Genomic DNA, 21,454 nt, shown 5'->3' with positions numbered 1-21,454 from the left:
TCCAATGTCCTTTCTCATAGAGAAACAATTATTTTTACAAGTATTGTTACTAAAGTAACAGTAGTGCTTGCCATGTAAAAAATGCAAAGGTATTGCAGGCATAAATTAAAATGTAATTCAAACTGAAAAATCATAATATCCAACACCAAAAGAATGAACTGAAAAAAAAGATTCTTCACGGAATTCAAGGTGTAACAAACTGTACAGTCTTTACATGTAAAAAAGACACTTGACCAGAATAAAAAATGATTAACCAACGTTTATGTCCTTGTTTGGGCAAAAACGGGGGTGTGCATTCCTTAAAATGCCCAATTCCTTTGCACTTGAAGCATTTTTTTTTTAAAAAAACGAAAAAAATAAGATAAATTACAGTGCATTTAAGTACTTTAACTTTTTTTAAAACATGAAAGCTGGGTAAAAACTTAAAGAGATTACCTTCCTTGCGTTATATTGTAGCATGACATCCATTAAAATTACTGTGTATATGTGCATGTAGATGAAAAAAATTGTGAATGAAACACCTGTAACAAAACTGCATAATTTTAAAGTTCTGAACATGGCAAATCACTTACACCTTTCTTTGCTTTGTCTTCAGTTTTTCAAAATCAGCCTCTACGCTGCAAAGGCTCTTGTTATGTGACATCAGCAGAGGCTGACAACCTGTGCATGCTGTAGACAGATTGCCGAATGATGGTTCCCTCTGTTGAAAATCATCTCTTGATACAAGTACATTAAAAATCCACTTATAAGAACCTAACATTTAAGAACCTGTTAGGCTAAAATTTCATTTTTAAGCACCCTTCACATAAGAACCATTTTAGGCTAAAATTCTAAAACAGGTTCTTATTTTCAAAAAGGAAAAAAAATAATCTTTTAAAAAATATAGAAATAAAAAATCTTCTCAAATATATACAGTGATGGTTACAGTATAGGTTTGATTTTTACAGAATCAGATTAAAATAGTATAGTATTTTGCTTACTGAAGCCTCCAAGAATACTGTTATTGGACATTAAAGACCAGATCATTTAACAATTCTACTTTTTTTCTTGAACAAAAGTTAAGAACCTAATTAAGAACCTAGTTAGCCTAATTTTACCCTAAATACCATTTATATAAGAACCTGTTTAGGCTAACTTGAAAAAAACTTGGTTCTTATACGCGGGTTTTTACTGTATGTGGCCTCCTGTGTCCAGCTGATAATTGAGATTCACTGCCAGGTCTTAATCTGACATGTCAAAGTCTGAACAGTTACATAAGCTCTGGAACAATGAAGAGTCCTGCTGTGATGTAGCTGGATTACAATGGGTAATCCGGATGGCCTTAATGTTGTATGTTGTGGCTGGTGGGGGGAGATGTATGTACTACAAGTTTCTGAAGCTTTATGTGCTGTGCTATGTCATTTGTCTGAAGACTGGAGGAGAGAAGGTGAGCTGTTGGTGACAGTTAAAGCCCAAGAAACAGAGCCGTTGTTGCCACCTTAAGACTGACAGAGAGCAAGTGAGCTGACTAAATACTTTTTTTTGAACTGACCGCCATTCAGGACCAGGTAGGCTGAAAAAACACAAACGACCCAAAAAGCAAATTTAAAGAAAGCAGTTTATTGGTCATGAAAACTAATACAATGCAGTTACCAATAAATGTAAATCGTCTCAATCAGTGCAATAAATCACTTGCAAAAAGACCCTGGACAGTTCTGCGCCAAGTGGCCTACTTTATTAATAAGAAAACAACACTTCCTGACAAAGAAATTGAGGCTCCGGGTCCATCCATGACGGGTCCATCCTAACACAATCCAGAAAAGACACAGAGGGGGTCTGGGTGTTGCATTCTGCGTTGATGGGGAGACACCCATTGTGCAGCGCTGGACTTCAGAATCTTGCTTATCTGTTGCGCTACATCTTTATCTTCCTTATCCCTGAGAAGATGAATTAGAATATGCTCCATATTAGGGGAGCTTACCAGAGGGCGGCACTGTTTAAAAATGGCCTCAAACTTCTTTCTGTCAGGATGACCTGACTCTCTTGCACAATCTGCTAGCTGCGGATTTAACAAACTGGTAAGGATCATCATCATCATTCTGCTGCTACAGGAGATTGGATAAGAACGCCACTTATTTCCAGCAATAGAAGTGGATATGCAAAATAATAGTTCTCACCTTGATTAGCATATCCTCCAGTTCAGAGAGAGCCTCCTCTGCTTGGCGCAATTATCTGCACCGAGTGTTTGAAGCACTGTCACATACCCTCTCTTGGGGCGCGATCCATTGGACCAAAATTTTCGGTTTGAATTTCCGAAATTTTCATCTGTCAAATGGAACGGTATTTTCCACTTCAATCGGACAGGCTAGGTCCATTCCCACTCGGAACGAATTTCCCGCCACGATTCAAAATGGCGAATTTGATGTCGCACTTGTGTGTTTCGGAGTGTTTGGAAGACTCTGAATTAAATGATCTTGTGGAGGAGGACGATGATGTGGTGCTATTTTCAGCTGTTAGCTGTTTCATGCGGAGAAATTTAACCCGCATTCAGGACTATTCGGAGGTTACTATTCCGAGATACCTGCCTGATGAGTTTAAAAGTCATTTTCGCATGACAAGGGAAACATGTGAACTTCTTGTGCGAGAAATTGTACGTACCGGAGACATACCGCTGGGAAATCCGAGTGGCCGAGAAGTCATTGCACCCCAAAAGCAGGTTTTAGTTTTTTTATGGAGGATTGCGAACCAAGAACCCGCACGGGCCGTGGCTGATCGATTTGACATCACAGTCAGCAGTGTCAACAGGGTTTTTCGCAGAGTCGTGAACGCTACTGTTTCCCTCTCAGGTCAATACATCAGATGGCCGAATGGTGAGTTGTGGCGCTCACATAACATTTATAAACTGGCACAAATTACTATATTTACAATATAAATAATATATATGTTGTTATAAACTATTCTTGTTATTCAAAATTTAAAGGAAATGAAGCAAATGAAATCAAAACATCATTTGAAGACGATGGGGGATTCCCCGGTATAATCGGTTTGATCGATGGGACTCATATTCGGATCCGTGCACCTGAACACGAACCGGAAGCCTATATCAACAGGAAGAAATACCACTCGATGAATGTTCAGGTGATTCTAGTTGTTACACGTTCAGAGTTGTTATCGTAGGAATTAACCCATGTAGAATTATAAGCCACAAAAATTCAATTTTTCTTCAGCTTGTATGTGACAACAACATGGTATTCACAGATGTTCTTGCTGGCTGGCCTGGGTCAGTTCATGACTCACGTGTCCTTCGAAATTCAGGGCTGTGGCACACATCTGCAAACAAGTTTCTTGGTGACACTCATCTACTGGGGGATGGTGGATATCCATTATTAAGGTATTTAATTTCGTACTGGGAAATTCCTTTTAATATTGGTAGTCTTTTCATTATGCACTTCTCATAGTGCTAGTGAACAGTTCTCAATTCAGGTATATCAGTAACTCTAGAGAAATTGGATGCTGATCACAATCAAAATGTTATACTTTTTTAAACTTCTTGGACATTTTAGGGAACTGTTTAACAGTTCCAGTTGAGAAAAATCTCACTGCTGAGTGACTTACATGTAAAGAAAAAAAATAAAGCTACAGTCAACAAGATGTACAATATTCTTTTCTAGGTGGCTTATAACACCTTACAGAGACAATGGACATCTGACAGCACGCCAACAGAGGTTCAACAGGATCCTTTCCTCAATTAGACAAACAGTAGAGAGGGCAATAGCACTTTTGAAAGGAAGATGGAGGAGACTTCTCTTTCTAGATCATTTGGATTTAGAACTGGAAGTAAAAATCATCATTGCTGCATGTGTCCTGCACAATTTCTGTTTGGTACATGATGATTTTGACGCAGGGTACATGCTTGATGGGAACGATGACAATGATCGTGATGATAATCAAGTGCCATGCCCAGATGGAAGAGCGGAACAAAAAAGAACGCACCTGATGAATGTTGTGTGTGGTCCATGAAGCTCTGGAAATCATTCAAACGGCTCCTTTAGGAGCCACCACATTTAAATAAAGGTCTATGATCAGCAGATGTACACATTGACTTGTGTTTATTCCCATTTACACTGCTATACTGGTATAAGCCCACCCTGCCAATAAGCCTGCCTTTATTTGATTGTGCAGTTCCAGAAGATATCCATACCCACCCCAAGGAAGGTCATTTGGAAATTCCTTGGGGGTTGGGGGTCTCTCCTTTAATTTTTATTTTAAAATTTTTAAAGGAAAGTATGGAGCTTGACTGGAAAATCCAGAGGGGAGGGGGGATTCAGATCAAAAAACCTTCTGTGGAGGGGTATGAATATTTTCTGGACAACAAATTATGATTATGTGTCATATGACTAGATATATGTAGTTACATGTAACACACCCTACCTTCCTGTCAACATAAACTTTTTATTCATTTTCTATTTTTCCAGTGCAATACAACTAACAACAAAAAGTAAAATAAAACAAAACTCTTGCAGTTTTTAACAAACTCAGTTGTGTGCAAAACGTGACAGTTGCCCAAACATTTGAAACCTAAAACACAGAGGAAATACCACTGTTTAGATGTAAATATCAACAAATAGCCTTAAGCTTGGGCTTTGAATGTGCAGCCCATTACTTATTTTTTAGAATATCAAGAAATTGGGTAAAAAAATTGTCTTTTTTCTGTTGTGTTTCTCGCATCAATTGCAACTTTTCCTCCTCTACTTTCTCCCTCTTGGCAGTATATGATTCTAAAAAAGCTAGCATTTCAGAAGCAGAAGAGTGGCTTTTTCTCTTACGTTGCCTCTTTTTAAGTGTTTTTGGCTTTTTGCCCTTTGCCATGCTATCATCAACATCACATTCATCATCATCAGTGCCATTGCTGTCTGAGTGGACCACACTACTTTTCTCAGAATCAGTACTGCTACTTGCTGAGGATGTGGATGGCATGGCAGTGTCAAATGTGTATGCTGGATGCACTCTGGGACTATCACCAATGCACTGTTCTAAATGGTTATAGAATTTCCATGACTTGTTTGCACGTCCTGTCTGCTTGTTGTTGTCCTCTATCTTCTTAAACTGGGTTTCCAACTTGGACCATTTTCGCATGCACTGAGTCCCATCAACTAGAACATCTGCTTCCTCATTGAACTGTTTGGCAATGGTTTCGAAAACCTCTTTTTTCATGACCCTGGGTTTCTTCAACAAGTGTTTTGACTAAATATACTTCTCAATTAGGAGAAGAATATACTTGTCTTCCCACTTTTGAAGCAAATTGGGCCGACCATCAGCCTCCCCAGGCAATACAACTTGCTGTGTTTGATTTTGCTGTGTTTCTTCAACAAGGTCTAAAGAAGACAAGCTTTAAGTTAAACTTAAGGCTAAGTATTATTAGGTTCTTATATCTTCAGTTTAAAACACCTTTTCAAAGCCTAATTTACACACACCCTTTGAGATAAGCTGAAATTAAAATAATTAAGCTTACAGCTGGTAAATAAGCTAGTGAAGTGCTGTTCGAATCTCTCACAGATATTACTCCTCTCTTGATAAATTCTGAAGCCATCTACTCATTTCACTTAGCTCAGAAACGTAGCTCTGCGCTTTTTTAAACGTAAAGAATGCGAAAAGTAGACGTTTTCACTGGAAACACATACATCTGTCCTTGTGACATTCACAAGCGTAAATGGCGGGAAACAGGATGCACAAGATGTGCTCTTATCACATTCGTTTAAGACAATTATACGTGGTGTACACGTATTTTCGTACTACTTACCAACGTTCGCTGGGCAGTAGTGCTCCAACAACGCAGATAAGCTGTCTGCGAAAAGATAACAATATGAGCACATATACTGTTGAGCAGGGTTGCCTGCCATGTTGTCCATGTTGAACTTTGTCGATTTCCGGGTTGGGGGAAACTGGGCCTGAGCAGAAATTGTCCAATGGAACAGGATTTTCCGAGAATTCCGATTTTCCGGAATTTTAGGGCAACCTCCAGAAGTTGACCACAATTTTCGAAATGAGTTTTCGGAAACTTTCTGTTCCATTCGATTTTGTACCGGAATTTCCGGAAATTTTGGTCCAATGGATCGCGCCCTTGGTTATCTAACTGATTTCCATGGGCCATGTCCGGGAGAGTTGTTGGAGTGTTAATAATGACAATGAACGTAAATATCCCCTGTGGGTCGTGATCAATTGCAGAGTATTTTTCTTTTTAACTATTTGTTTTTCTTCCTCACTGAGGCCAAAAAATAGTTTTGGATCAGTTCTCACTTAATTGCAAACAATCTAAACCATTTCTAAAATAAACCAATCAAACAAAGAAACAGAGAAAATGCGTGCATCATTCATGTGCAGCTTTTGCCTTGTTTTAAAATGTGTGGATCATGATAACATCATGATCACTAGTATTTACTGGATTGCTTTTGATCAATTACATACTCGTCCGGTTAGGTCGTGTCTCTACCTGGTTATTCTAACCTGTAATTGAATGACTCGTCCCTCTATATGCAGGGTAAAATACAGAAGCTGATCCTCTCTGCTTCCAATCCAATGATACATTTCCCGTTTTCAATATTAAATAACTATTTGTTTCAAGTGTTGTCCTTATATACATAGAACTAAAAGCAAAGTAAGGTCACAAACTTCAAGACCTTTTTATTGACATTTTCTACCTCAAGATCTCCATTTACCTGCTTGATAAAGATGTGCAAAAAGTAAGCATGAAAGGAAATATATATAACCGGATAAGCTGCACCTTGTTCGAATTTCCGGCTCACCCTGCCAGCAGGTGTCTTTGCATTAGTTCTTAGCCCATCAGAAGGCTCTTTGAAAATTCTTGCTTGTTCGTTGTCAGGCTGTCGAGACAGTCTGTTGGCATCCCTATTGGCTTTGCAACAGTAATAGGAGATGTCAAAGTCAAAGACAGCCAGTGAAGACAACCAACGGTGGTCAGTCGGGCTCATTTTGGCAGAGGTCACCAAGTAAGTTAAGGGATTACTGTCGGTTATCACATGGAATTTGGAGGTGTACAGGCAGTCTGGAAAATTTCTGAAATAGCCCAGTTCAATGCAAGGAATTCTCGGCGGGATGCTGAATAGTTTCTTTCAGCAGGAGACAGCTTTCTGTTGCCATAGGCGATGACGGTGGGCATGTCATTAAGAGTTTGATACAGGGCTGCACCTAGTCCTGTGCTACTTGCATCAACATATATCGTGAAAGGTAACCCAAAGTCAGCATAGCCTAGTATCGGGGGTGAGGTTAGGCAGGTGATAAAGCATTCAAAGGCCTCTTGACAATGCTCTGTCCAGAGAAAGGGCGGTGTCTTGCGTCCCCTTGGTGGTCAGCCCCCAACAAGACAGATCAGAGGCTAGGCTATCTTAGCAAAGTTCTCCACAAACGACCAATAGTATCCTGCAAATACCAGAAATGTCTGGAGTTGCTGCAAATTTTTCAGTGGGTTTTTTTCAGGTTCAACACCGACCGCACTAACAACATGGCCAAGGTATGTCGGCTCAGACTGAAAAAGTACATACATACATACGTTAGTGAAGTACGTTGGGTAAAAGGCAGCCAAAGGGCTGATGTGGACCTACTATACTAAAAATTAAGAATAAGGAGCTGATCCTAAGCAAGTTTACCCTTGGAAGTTTTAAATTTCAGACCACATTGTCCCAGGCGTTGTAAGACTTCTCTTGGTGCTGAATCATTTCCGGGAAACTTTTAGCAAGACTATCACATCATCAAGGTAGATCAGGCAGGTGCGGAAGTTGAGGTCACCTAGGCAACTCTCCATCAATCTTTGAAAGTTCGCGGGCGCATTAGTTATGCCAAATGGCATCCTATTGAATTTCAACAACCTGAAGGGCGTGGTCATTGCTGTCTTAGCCTTGTCCTTGGAAGCAATGTTCACCTGGAGATAGCCACTCTACAGGCCAGCGAGCAAAACCACTCGGCACCACTCAAAGCCTGCAATGTTTCTGCTATTCGAGGAATCAGATACGAATCTTTAACAGTCCTGGCATTATGACTTCTGCTCGCTCTCCAACAAAAACAACCTTTAGTTTACTTTTTGGTTCAAATTCTTCCACCAAAGCGTTGTGTGCAGTCCCCGCGATCATACAGAGATAAACATTTGGGGCAGACCTCATATTTCACAAAATCATCACGATCAAGTTTTCGTAAAACATACAAAGAAGTGGGAAACATGCTACAAAATCTCATAAGGTAATCACATTGACATGTGACTCCAAGTAAGTGTAAAAATTGGAACATGAATCGTAGAAGCCATTCAAGACCATTGTCGCTTATTTTACATTATTGGCCTGCCAGAGAATGAAGAGAACAAACCACTGCAGCAATGTCAACTTGTTAGTGAAAGAAAAACTTTCATGTGGCTCTGGAGGGGATCTTTGTTGTCAATGTCTATTAATATGTCATCAGGCAAGTCTTCCAAAACTCAGGTTCTTCTTGTAACTCATCCTCCATATCTTCCTACAAAAATCAACATTATGATTTATTGATTTTTATGCCATCAGTTCCAAAAGGTTCAAATGAGACAGGTACATCTAAAATAATTATCACTTATACATCTAAACTTTCGTTCAATCATTTGCATGTAAAACTGTCGATCATAGAACTGCATGGCACAAATAAGAAAACATGCAGATAATTTTGTTTATGCAGCTCTGTTAAATGTGAGAGCAGCTGATCATATTACAATGTAATTGACAATTATCCTTCGATTTCTGAAGAGAGACACAGCGAAAATGAAAAGCGAACTGCTGACTTCAAATAAAGTTTTCTTGACTTTTGAGAAAGCCACGGTCGGGTAAATGCTTCCTTTAAGTGTTGCTTTTTTTTGTAGGAATTATTTAATTGATGATTTCCTCCCAAATTTAAATAACATTTTTATTTGTGTTTGAAGGAGAAAAATCAATACCAAGCAACACTCACTAAGTTACTGCATGTCGTGCACTCAAGAAAATTGAACGCTTTTTGCTTCTAACGACAAATGGAATGTTTACTTGAATATAAATTGTGTCTCAACATATTCTTTTCTGTTTTGGTTTCCTTTTCTATACATATTTTCGCTTGGGAATTAAGTAGGCATAAACATGACAATTTGCATGCAAGACTGACATCTGAGCCGTCTATGCTTGATTACTAAAAAGCATCTAATCTTAGTTTGTTTCTGTGTTCTTTATAGCAATACTTTTGGATCGATGCTCCACATATTGGGATATAAGAGAATTTTAAACAAATTGTTACGGTGAAAAAGCAAATCTGGGGAAGACTTAGTACAAAACATGCCTTTTGCATGAGGCCTCTTTTTTAGATATGACGAAACAGGATCAATTTTCCTTTACTTTATGGCAATTATGGGGCTATTATTCCTGTAAAGCAAAGAAAACCTGACTATATCAGTGCCTGTAAAGAAAGTTTAAAGGACTCCTATACATTGCTTTACAGGGCTTTTCGACATCGGTAAATGCACCTTTATTACGAAGTAAAGTTGCATAAATGTAGCCCCTTGCGGAGATTTATGGCATACCATAAAGACGGTATATAGTTCAACTTTACGTCTGGGGTAAAGGTGCGTAAAATTCCGTAAAGATGGCTTTTATGGCACATTTACAGTGGCTTTACGGAATAAGAAAGTTGCCATTTCGTGCTGTGAAAGTTGTTACAGCCATTATCCAAAGATGAAGATGCATGCTTTGGAAAGGCTTCACAAAATGTACACCTCATCAATTCTTCTTCCGAATCCCACTCTAACCAGCGGCTGAATTCCTTTAACCACGCTCTCTCAAATTTGTAGACTTTCCTATTTTGACTAGCTGGCACGCTGACCAACATGGTTTCACTGGCTGTGAAGATGATGATGGAGGCGACGGTTGCTGTTCAGTAACAAATTGAGTACGTAAAGTCTTTTTTAACGAGGGTAGCACTAAAATAGCATAAAAAATGCTAACAAACCAGTGGCCCTCTAAAACTATTTACAATAAAATATAAAAATACACTAGAATACAAATATGGATAGACTATAAGAAAATATAACGAATAAAACTACAAGAAATACGAGAGAAAATATTCAAAAATAAAATAACGCAAAATGTAATAACATTGGCGCAAACATTACACCTTCCTCTGGGTCTAAAAGGTGTCCCCGGCTAAGGGAATACCGGATGGGTCCATACATGAAATTGTTGAGCTCACTTGGTAACATCCCTGTACTAGATTTCATGCTTCGAAACAAAAGGATGTAGTCATTTTATCACAGAGCTCAAATGGTACATAATAAATGACCTCTCTGGAAGAATTCTGGATGCGTCCATAACAAATATCGCTTTGTTCATCCAGTAAAATCACTGTGGCAATACAATTGAAAACAATTAATCACCATATGAATTATTTACATCAAATCTCAAAGCATCATACTATACTTATACAACTGTCATATTAACTTGTCATATTAATTAATCTGTATTACAATGGATGTGTTTGAATGAAAAACTGCAACGCAAAAAAAACTCAGTATGTACCTTAAATCCGAATTAAAGCCATAACAAAACGTGTTCGCAACAGGGGCATTCAGAAGAAAATTATCCCATATCACGAAATAATTAACAGTTAGACGAGGTTGAGCAAAATATCATGATTTGTCAGTGGCGAGCAGATCAATTTGGCTTCGGCAAATTATTGATCTGAGAGACACTGACAAATAACGTTATTTTGCGATAACCTAGTTCAATAACTGTTTTATCATTCCACCACCAAATTTGTTTTTCATAAGCATTTTCAGGCAGGGGGAAACGGGCTTCTCTCATATATTCAACCATTAACAGTTCTTCGGGGACTTAAATAAACAACAAAATGGGGGGGAAAAGTACTTATTTAAATCAATTTTCCCTGCTCTCAAAAAGTTTCTTCAAAAGTTAAAAGTGCAGTTGTAAAAGTTGTTATCAACGGTTTGCTGCGTGTTAGATTGTTGGACACTGAGTTAATTCCAAATATACGCTTCTTGGGATGCTGTTAGAAGTGGCTCTTGTGAAGTTGCACTTTCATTCCTCGCTTGTCCGTCTAACCATGGAGGTTGCCGGCACAATGGCAGTTGCGGTCTTCTTGTTGTTCAACGATTCTGTCAATGTTTCTGACATCTTCCTCTTCGTGCTCAGGCTCGTTTGTGAAGCATAACTGCGAATACTGCTTTCGCTCCTGTGGCCAGACAGTGCCATGATGTGCCGGGCTTCGTATCCACATTCGTCAAGGATTGATAACGCAGTTGCTTTGATGGAGTGATTTGTGTACATAAACGAAAGCTTCGCTGCGATAGACAACTTCTTCATCTTGTCACCAAGCGTGCGTTCGCCAACGATCATATTGTCGTACCAAACTTCATTGCTTTGGTCAACTGCTTTCTTAGGTCTTTGACAAGACACATACTTTCCAAACGACAGAAAAAAAAAAAAGAAAAAAAAAGCTGTGCACAAAGGCCCGCCAGTTTCAAACATTGTTTGTGATTCCTGGGCTTTGTCGTTTTCTCGCTGATTTTTGGTCAATTCATCCCTAACTTTGCATACATGTTACACCAGACGAATCAGTATGGATGGAGAAATCTTCCTTTTCAATTCTCTCAAGTTCTGTCTTCCTCTTCTACAGAAGAAATCATAACTTCAAAGAACGTTGAACTTTGTTCTGGAGTGTCTCCAGCTGAGTTAAACTGCACAGTCCACTTTCGTACAGTTTCTTGATGATTTCTTTGTTTATCGGTGGTTTGTGCTGTGTTTGAGCTTTTCCTTCCAGTTTAATCTCAGAAATTTCCACTTGATAAACTGCGTTGGCTTCCAAAAACTCAGGGTCTTTGATGATATCCATCTTGTACGTGCTAAAATAGCGCTGAAGGCCGAGGCAAATCCTCACGAGTGAAGATTTAGAGCAAAGGTTGCCATTCTTTTTCCTCACCTCCGCGTAAAATTTCCGCAGTACAACTGCCAATTCCTTCTTTGACGACAAGAGAGGCTCCTCTTCTATTCCTCTTTCTTTGAGATATTCACGTAAAACACTGTGGGCAACTTTTGTTGCTTTTTTAGTTTCTCGCTGCTTTTCTGATCAATTAAAAATTTCAAATCGCTTTCTGACAGGTTAGGGAAGCTATCTGCCATTTTCATTCAAGAGCAGTAAACCATGGGGGAAGAATTACGCATGAGCAGAATATTATTTGTAGCAAAATCACTGCAAGACGCCAATGCTCCTGAGCAGACCATTATTTGTAGCCAGTTATTTGTAGATCACGTGGTGGGCTCTCAGCCAATGAAAAGGAAGGAAAAATGCATCGAATGATAATAACAATTTGTGATTTGTTATTTTCATCAACGCTACCAAAAAAGGGATAGGCTTCTCTAAGCATCCTTAAACTATATCAAACGCCCATGCATCTTTGTCTCGCAGCAGAGAGGTGAATTCTTCAGAGAGCTTATTGAACGACTTGAAGGTGTTTGGCCACACCAATATTTGCCCACAAGTGTGGGCAATGGGTCTGCAGGCTACACCATCCAAGTAAATGAAACTGTTACGCAGTCTGGCATAGTGTCGCTTCCTGTGATGTACTTCTGGAAGGTCCCAAGTGCTGATGCATCCAAGGATGGAATAAATTTCTTCAAATACTTCAAATACAATACTTCTGGATTGTGAATGCATGCACTGTATTGTTGGAATCTACAAGGTCGGACACTGGTTCCTGCTTGAAGTTTGCTAGTTTGTAAATGACGTCTGAAGTGGAACCTGTATTCAACCTCTGGAAGGAAGAGCTTGACGGCGTATCGGATTACATCCTCTTTGTTGAAGTCCAAAGGTAGGTCTACCTTTCTAGTGCCACCTTCTTTAACCAATGAAACCTTTGTGTATTTCTTTTCCTTCGCATCATAATTCATGATGCCTAGTAGAATTCGCCGTGTTTTCGGTTTTGCCAAGGTCTTACCAGAGCTTAATTTTGTGCGCTTGGGTTTAGAGTAATCAGCTTTCTGTTGTAAGATATCTAGTAACTTTCTCTTCCTTTCCTCTTTGTTTTCTTGTTTTTTTTTTTATCTTGTGACATTCTCGTCTCTCCAAAAGCTTTCAAGGCGAATGCATCACCCAGCTTTAATCCCAGTTTTTTTTTAGGGATTGTGCTGTATTGCACAGCGGCGCAGTCAAACTGTGAAATCAGGAGAAAACTAAAGGTTAAAATTTCTGATCAATGTACCTCACAAATTATGTTGAAAAAACTTAAAGCAACAACGATTACACTTCCCAACTAAAACCAGGTTTAGGCCAAATGAAAGAATTGTCGATCATTGTGATTTTAATCAAGCACACAAAAGTTATTACTGTTAACAAGGACAGTAAATTCAATCCAAATCCCTAAATTTAAACCCCATTCCAATCCCTAACTTCAGTCCTAACCTTACCCTACTGCTAACCCTAACACTAGTCATAAGCCTTACTCTAACCTTAACCTCAATTTAAAATTTAAAAAAAAAACTAGTCAACCTCGTTTCTATGTTGATGTTATCCTTTTTATAACCACACCATAGTTGTTTGCAGTTGTAGTGATCCTCAAAGGCATTTGGGACAATAAGTTTAATTCCTTCTTGACTGTTTTGTGTAATACAGTGACTGAACCTTTTTCCAAGGTATTCAAAAACTTTACCTGATAATGTTGATTCGTTAGCAGGAAATGATTTCTCTGATTTTAATTTATACAAGTAATTTAACAGAGTTCTCTTTGCATAAACAGTGTCGGACTATTTTTCAACTTCATAACGAACTTCTTCCCAAATTCTTGAAATGGTTGTGCAGTCATCATCTCCTATGAAAACAGAGTATTTTACAGGTTTTTTTTTTCATAACCTGGTGCTCTCTTAAACAGCTCGACAGCACTTGCAGGTTCCATTGACTTTGATGAAGATATATGGTTTAACCTGCAGTCATGTTGATAAGGGTTACAACCAAGTTCTTTTGCTGATTGGTACGTTCTACAATACTTGTTTTTGGTGCTGAAGTCTAGCACCTTGCCAGTAAGTGTGCCCATGACAGCCCCATGGCCATTGAGAGAATTATGTGCTCGCCCCCTTTTGGACCACCCCATGTCATAGGAAACTGAAATTGGGAGGAGACCGTCTTCAACAACACCTGCTTCCTAAGCCATTACACATTCTTCATGAAGCATGGCCTCACATGATCATCTTGCTACCAATTCTGCCACCTTACCAACTTCACGTTCTCTTCTTTTATGAGTTTTTTTGTCATTTTCGGAATGTTCAGGGAGGTCAAATCGTGTTAGCATGGGAAAAGCCAATTCCATTAACAAGCTAAGCAACTCTTGTGTTTGCATCATATGCTTCTGGTCCACGCATGCCTGATTTGTGCTGTTCACTGGTAGAAACAAAATTTGTCTTGTTACAGAAATTGCAACGGATGGACAGTCGGCTGGAAATTCCAAACTTCTCTTCAGACAGTACATTTGATAATGACAAAGGTCCTAGGAATATAGATATAAATGCAACTAAGTTATTTAATAATCATTATAGTGCCATTATTGTAACTACTCATGCATTACCTATACTAGTAAGATATATTTATGACACTAGAACAGGGCAAAATACAGACGGACAAATTTATGGAATATGGACCCCAACTGAGAGGACAAAATATCATTGCATATTACCGTATTTTCTCAATTAAACGCCCCCGGCGTTTATTAAAAACTTGGCTTGGTGAACCCGGCGTTTAATCGGGGCCCGGCGTTAATTAACGCCCGGCGTTAATTAACGAACTGCATTTTTCTGCCAATTTTTCAGATTGATTTATTGTTACCGATCTTCGAGACCAAGGGGCAGTTTGTCAAAGCGGGGCAATTTTTTTCTTCGTTCTGCCCCGTAAAACTGTCCCTGGGCATCCAAAGGTGATTATTTTCCAAAGGTGCATTATTACGGATTGAATAGTTTGTGTTGCCATCACGATTTGTGACAAACAGAATATATTTACTTGTTAACTTGACCTCAAATTAACGCCGGGACCTTGAACAAACGCCCCCGGCGTTTATTTAAAAACTAGCAATTTTGACCCGGCGTTTATACGAGGCCGGCGTTTAATCGGGGTCCGGCGTTTAATCGAGAAAATACGGTATATGTCAAACCATCAGATAAGGTGTGTCGACTTTGGAAATGACAACATGAAATGTCAAAAACTGTAGAGTATAACCTATGGCTATACATGACTATGTACGCTCATTTCTTGACCTTGGTGTTAAAATAAATGAACAATATTCTTGTTGCAAGGTCGGAAAGTTTTAAGCGAAGCTTTCCACTGTGCGATACAGTCGAAAGCTTCGCTTATAAAATTTTCAGACCTTGCAACAAGAATATTGTTCGTTTATGGCTATACAGTTTTCGAGTTCTAATTGTGTATTGAAAATTGTAGTATGTTCTTCCACTATAAAAAAGTAGATCATTAAAAAAATGGTGCATTTGTTGGAAAGACAGACTGTTAATGGTGCAGCTCTACTGCCAGGTCTATGGTGGCCTAGGTGTGCCACAGAAGAATTGTACATTATTTTAAGACTTCTTTAATGATTTTCTAATTTGATTCAATGTGTTGCATATTTTATTGTCTATTTATTATTATTTTTGTTATATATTGTTTGCTTTTCAGTTTTTGATATAGTTTTGTTTTGTAAATTATTGTTATTCGATTTCAGTATTAATTGCTTTTCAGTTTTTGATATAGTTTTGTTTTGTAAATTATTGTTATTCAATTTCAGTTCAAAACGAGTTTTATTTTGTTTTATTTCGTCTCAGTTTTGTTTTTCAAAAGAAAACTGAACTGCATCATGGCCTATGAGTGCCATAGCCCACAATGCCAAGCACGCATGTTGAGGTGCTTCCCCAAAAGGCATCGCGCGTAATTCAAAATGGCTGAGCGTATTAGGAACGCCGAATGGCAGAATGACGATGCTTTAAGACAAGATCTGGAGAAGTATGTTCGCAGGAATCTGAGAAGAAATGAAATTCTAGATTTTGTAAGTTTAGACTATCCAATGTACGCGTGGAGTTTAAGAAGCCTTTGTAGAAGGCTCCAGTATTTTGACCTCAAGTACACAGACTATGGAGTAGAAGTTAGCGATGTGCAAGAAGCTGTTAAAAAGGAGTTGCAAGGTCCTGGTATGCTTTTAGGTTACCGAGCAATGCAACAGAAGGTGCGTGAGGTTCATGGTCTAAATGTTCCTCGTGATTTGGTGTACGCGGCGATGGGAGAAGCTGACCCGGATGGACTCAAATCAAGAGGCGGAGTGGGGCAATCAAATAGACCACAACGATTGAATGCATTTGTCACAGGTGTAAGTTGCCATTAGTTTCATATCGTGCAACCTATTATTTACAGGTGGGGGGGGGGGGGCTATGAAAAATTGGGGGTGGGCCACTATTTTTCCACATTACAAAAAAGGTGGGTCTGGAAAATTAACGACCGCATTAGGGGTGGGTCATGGTCAAAATAAATTATTCATTTAACAGCATCTATAACAGTGCAAACATATTCAATCAGGATGCCTAAAGCAGCATTTCTGAGGTGCTAAAAATCTAAATTTTCCTGGGGAACATCCTCCAAACCCCCTACTTTGTCATGTACAATCATTATTAACTCAAAACCACCACCTATTGTTATCCCTTTAAACTGCAGAGACTACATCTACAATGGTTAAAATAATTCCACCTGAATGCCTAAAATAGTATTTAGGAGTTTCTAGAAAATCTAAATTTTCCCGGGGACCATCCAGGCCCCGAACCCCTCTACTTTGCATGGGCTCCTGACTTTGCTTTGTACAGACATCAAAACCACCAACTATTAGTGTCCTTTTAAACTGCAGAGAATATATCTGCAACAAAAATTGTACCATAATGCCCTAAAATTCATTTCAAGGACTCTAACACTGTTATGATCCAAACTTTGATCTCGAAATGTTTCTGGAGATTCTGACTAAAATGATAAGCCAGTGTTTCCTGTAAACATATCTACATTTATTTACTGATGTTGGTTGGTGGGTGGGCCACTAGGTTTTTCTGTGTCACTCCAGGGGTGGGCCACCCCTATTTTGTTCAAATAATTCATAGCCCACCTCCCCACCCTGTACTTTTTGACTGGTCCCTAAGAGACCAAAAAATTAAAGGAGCAATTTTCTTAACATATTTGCTGTGTGCTTTTTTCAATAATAGGGACCTGACTGTACTATGTCATGTGATGGACATGATAAACTTTGTGGGTACCAAAAGTCAATGTTTCCTTTGTGTATTTACGGAGGATTAGATACCTACAGTGGAAGAGTTAATTTCCTGCGAGTGTGGACCTCAAACAACAACCCCAAGGTTATAGGAAGGTTCTATTTTGAATATCTGTTTGAATCTAGAGGTAAGGGGCAACATTGTAGAAGGCAAATCATGTCTCAGTTAAACTTGTCAACCCTCTAAAAATTCAATTTGGTGTCATGATGTTTATCAGAAACCTGGAATATTAGTTTCAAATAACAGTGAACAAAATGCAAACACATAAAATAGTATTCTATAGATCTATATTAATCCTTTGTGTGCTTGAAAGTTGAATGAAAATTTTACCAGTTATAAGAATGTGTTTTTTAGAACATGTCATTTACTGCCAGTGAGTTCCATGTAGTGAAAAACTGTGAACAAGGTCTTGAAAATGCTTCCCCCAAGTGCAAAAATTATGCTAGTGAACTAATCTGTCCCCCTCCCCCTAAGCAGTGTCGCGTTTTGACAGTGGAATGCATATTAGTACACAAACAAATCTTTACCTTTGTTTTTCAACATTGTTTGGGTTGGGGGGGGGGGAGAGGTTCGCCCAATTTGCAGGAATAATTGAGTTTAGAGTAATACTACATTGTTAATGTTCTTTTATTTACTGTTCATGTACATTTTCCTGCAGTTCTGCCCGAGACATTACGGATAGACAGGGGTACCGAAACTGATGTTATGGCAACAATCCATTGCTTTCTTAGAGAAAAACAAGGCGATTTAGAGAAATCTACAGATGCGGTACTATATGGGCCCTCAACCCAAAATAAAATAGAAAGGTGGTGGCGGGAGCTTTTGGAAAGAATGGAGAGATATTTTAAAGATCAGCTAAAATCATTAGTAGAATGTGGTGAATATGATGCTAGTGATCAAACAGACAGGTATGTACATGTATGTATTTCATAGTGAACTTACTTACAAATCTAACATGGTACTAAAGAGAATTTCATAAAGGTGTGAAAACCTAGTAACCAATTAGAAGTAAGCTTCCATGCCAAATAGGAAATAGTAATGCATGAAAGGATTCCAGAGGTTTCACTAGCCTTTGAAACAAGCAGTCTTTGGTACCTTCAAATTCTTGAAACTGAGGTTTCCTTTTGATTTTGGGAGTACTGGAGGCCAAACTTGTATTTTTTGTAACTGTTTGTATACTTTACATCTACCCTTAGGGACCTTCTAGCATATGTCTATATCCCTGTCATTCAAAAGGAGCTCGATGTTTTCAGAAAGTGTGTGTGGAATAACCACAGGAGCAGGAAGCAGAGGGGAAAAGAACTTCCATCAGGAGTGCCTGAGCATATTTACCACTTCCCTGAACAATATGGTGGACAAAAATGTGGCATCAAGGTCACAGAAGAACAGTTACTTGAAGTTGCTGAGTTTTCTAAAGTTCTTGAGGAAAATGATGATTATCTAAAGCCATCCGTCCGACAAGAGTGTCAGCGACATGTACCAGATGCCAATGACATAGATCCAGAAGATGCAAAGGTTGCTTACCTTTTTCTACGATCTCATATCAATAAAAATGCATTTTAAAACTGCTATATGAATTGGTCAAAATGTCCATAATTTTAAATTGGTTTGATAATATGATGTAATCCCACATCAGTTGGAGAGTTCATAGAAGGTCTGTGTTAAATTAGCCTGTATAGCTGCCCTAAAGGGGAGGGGAAAAGGGGTATTTTCCTCCCTCCCCCTCCCCTTTGAGCTTGCTATGATGGCTAGTGCTAAATATACAGGTAAACGTTCAAAGTACCTACTGGTAACTTATATGACCTCATGCAGTGACAGGGAATTGTTAAGACATCAATGGAAATAGTGTATAAGGAAATAAACAATGCTGGAATTAGTAAATGTTATATTAAAACCCCATCATATACACTGACAATTATATTCAGTAATTCTTGAAGTTGCTGAACTATCCCATGTCCTTGAAGACTGATGATTTTTTGAATCCAAGTGAACAAAGAGAGTGTCAGCAACATTTGCCAGATATCAATAACATACCTCTTTTTAAAATCGCATGTCAATAAACATGTATTTTGAAATTGCTGTCTTGAGTTCAAGATAAGGCCCAGTAACAATTAACCTATTGTAGCTGATCACTTCCAACCAAGCTAGCACTCAGGTGTATGGTACCTGTGGCAGGTTATATAATTGTTTTCATGGTTACTAATCCATTTTCACATCAAATTCTGTTGAAGTTGAGGAAGATTTTCATAACAAAGACTCTAGAACTTGCTTGAACTCTACTTTTGTCATCTTAGGTTGTTCAACAGACCAGCATTTCATGACTTGCACATTGTATAAGAATTGTCTGTTGTTTTTTTTTTTTTTGGCATCGAAAAATAACCCAACTGCTCAGTAATAGTTCTTTTTCAGGAAACATTGCTTATTTGTAAACCTACATCCTCATGCATGACAAGGATGAAGATATGGTAAAAAAAAATCAGATCATTCAATCAGGCTTCTTTCATAACTCCTATATAACCTTTTTTATTACATGCAATATACTTACAAAAGTGGCTTATTCAAAATTATCTGGATGATGTTTAGTGTCCTTTAACCAAGCTGTAGGCTAACATTATCTTGACAGTTTTTGACATGTCTTATAACTGGCCATGCAATCAGGTATATTGCTTGTTAAATTATCATAACTATAAACTATAAACTCTAACATGTAACGCATTAACAAGCTATAACAATTAAAAGCTGAGATTTGATTTTTACTACAAGTCTACAAGTCCTTCCTTTCTTTTAACTTGTAGGTACATCAAAAAAATTCCAGCCTGTGTATATATATACCTAACAGTTCTTTTATACGTAACAATTTAAATCTCGAAAGGAAAACAATAACTCAACACCAAATAGAAAAACTTATGGCCTTTTCCGAAAAATAGGCAATGTGTGAAAACAATATTTTCTTTGCATGCACAGTTCACTTACAAAGCACATTAAAAAATACTTGTATAAAAGATAGACAGTTCGCAACAGCATAATCAGTACTTCAGTTACTTACTGTTTTCACAATTTGTCTAGTTTAAGTAGATCACAGAACTTGTTGCATATGTGCTCGGTCTTGAATTTTTCTATGGCCTGTGATGAGAGGTTTCCGCAACAGAAAAAGATGGATTGGTCTGCATTGTCCAGAAGTTCAGAAGTTGCTATTTCCGGATCAAATAGGGTATAATCGACCCCTTGAATGTCGACGACCATGAGCTGCTTTCCTGATTTACAATAGGTATAATGCGAAAATGTCTCCGCCTTGCAGCTTACCTCGCCACCGTCGCCACACACTTCTCCAGTGTTATTCACATGCTTCTCAAACGCGCCCTCGATATAGGGCTCTACTGTAACACATTGGCCATAAAGCTTTCCAAAGTAAACTTTGGTGTAACGAAGGGTGGACCCATACTCAACTGGGGCTTCTGCAGCAAGCCGTAATGCAAAGTTCCTTGCAAGCGCGTTCATCTGGACCACTTTTCTGGTGTGGGTTTCCATCGAAGTAAATAACCTTTCGATCTCTTGTACTTGATCTTCTTTAAACTTTTTGAGCACGTATTTGCCAGGACTGAGCTCAGAAAGAGCGGTAGCATGGTATGCATCTCTAAACGCGCCACTGGCAAATTTTTGCTTCGACAAAGAAAACTTTGCTTCGCAGGGCTGACGCCATGATTTCTCGCCCAGGTCAAACTCTTCGAGTTGCACCGAAACAATGTCTGCTGTCGGTTGGATAAGCTTGCCGACCTTCAGCATGGCACTAAGGGGTACAGACGCCGCAGCTTTCGTTGCCATCGGCCGGGCAGGCTTTTCTGGAGTTAGTTGTGATTTTGTTTCCCTTACCGACTCGAGCTCGGACATTTCGCTTTCACCATCACTTTTCTCGATGAAACGCACGTGGATAGCCTTCCAGTTAGTGATCTGGCTACTTTCTGTCCACGAGGGTCCCCTCTCGCCGGCTAAAATATCACATTCCATGTGCTCAGCTTTAAAGAAGCGCTTACACGCCTCCTTTATGTTTGAAATCGTTGGTTCACATCCAAGGGGAACCATGGTTAGCGCGCCGATCCTGGCATATTTTTGATATCGTCCCTCAACATTCGAAG

General features: G+C 38.8%; 1 protein-coding gene across 1 annotated transcript; it reads left to right on the top strand.

Moving 5' to 3' along the window:
* The first annotated feature begins 15,782 nt into the window (after positions 1-15,782).
* On the top strand, positions 15,783-20,077 carry LOC144650318 (uncharacterized). The gene is made up of 4 exons (XM_078509966.1): positions 15,783-16,381; positions 17,256-17,448; positions 17,980-18,229; positions 18,518-20,077. The coding sequence occupies exons 1-4, from the start codon at positions 15,956-15,958 to the stop codon at positions 18,882-18,884; spliced, it is 1,236 nt and encodes a 411-aa protein (XP_078366092.1). The 5' UTR covers positions 15,783-15,955; the 3' UTR covers positions 18,885-20,077.
* Positions 20,078-21,454: the final 1,377 nt, after the last annotated feature.

The sequence above is a fragment of the Oculina patagonica genome, chromosome 4 (genome assembly GCF_052425735.1).
Source record: "Oculina patagonica isolate OP01 chromosome 4, crgOcupat, whole genome shotgun sequence".
Classification (NCBI taxonomy): Eukaryota; Metazoa; Cnidaria; class Anthozoa; order Scleractinia; family Oculinidae; genus Oculina; species Oculina patagonica.
This window is presented reverse-complemented; position numbering and strand designations above follow the sequence as displayed.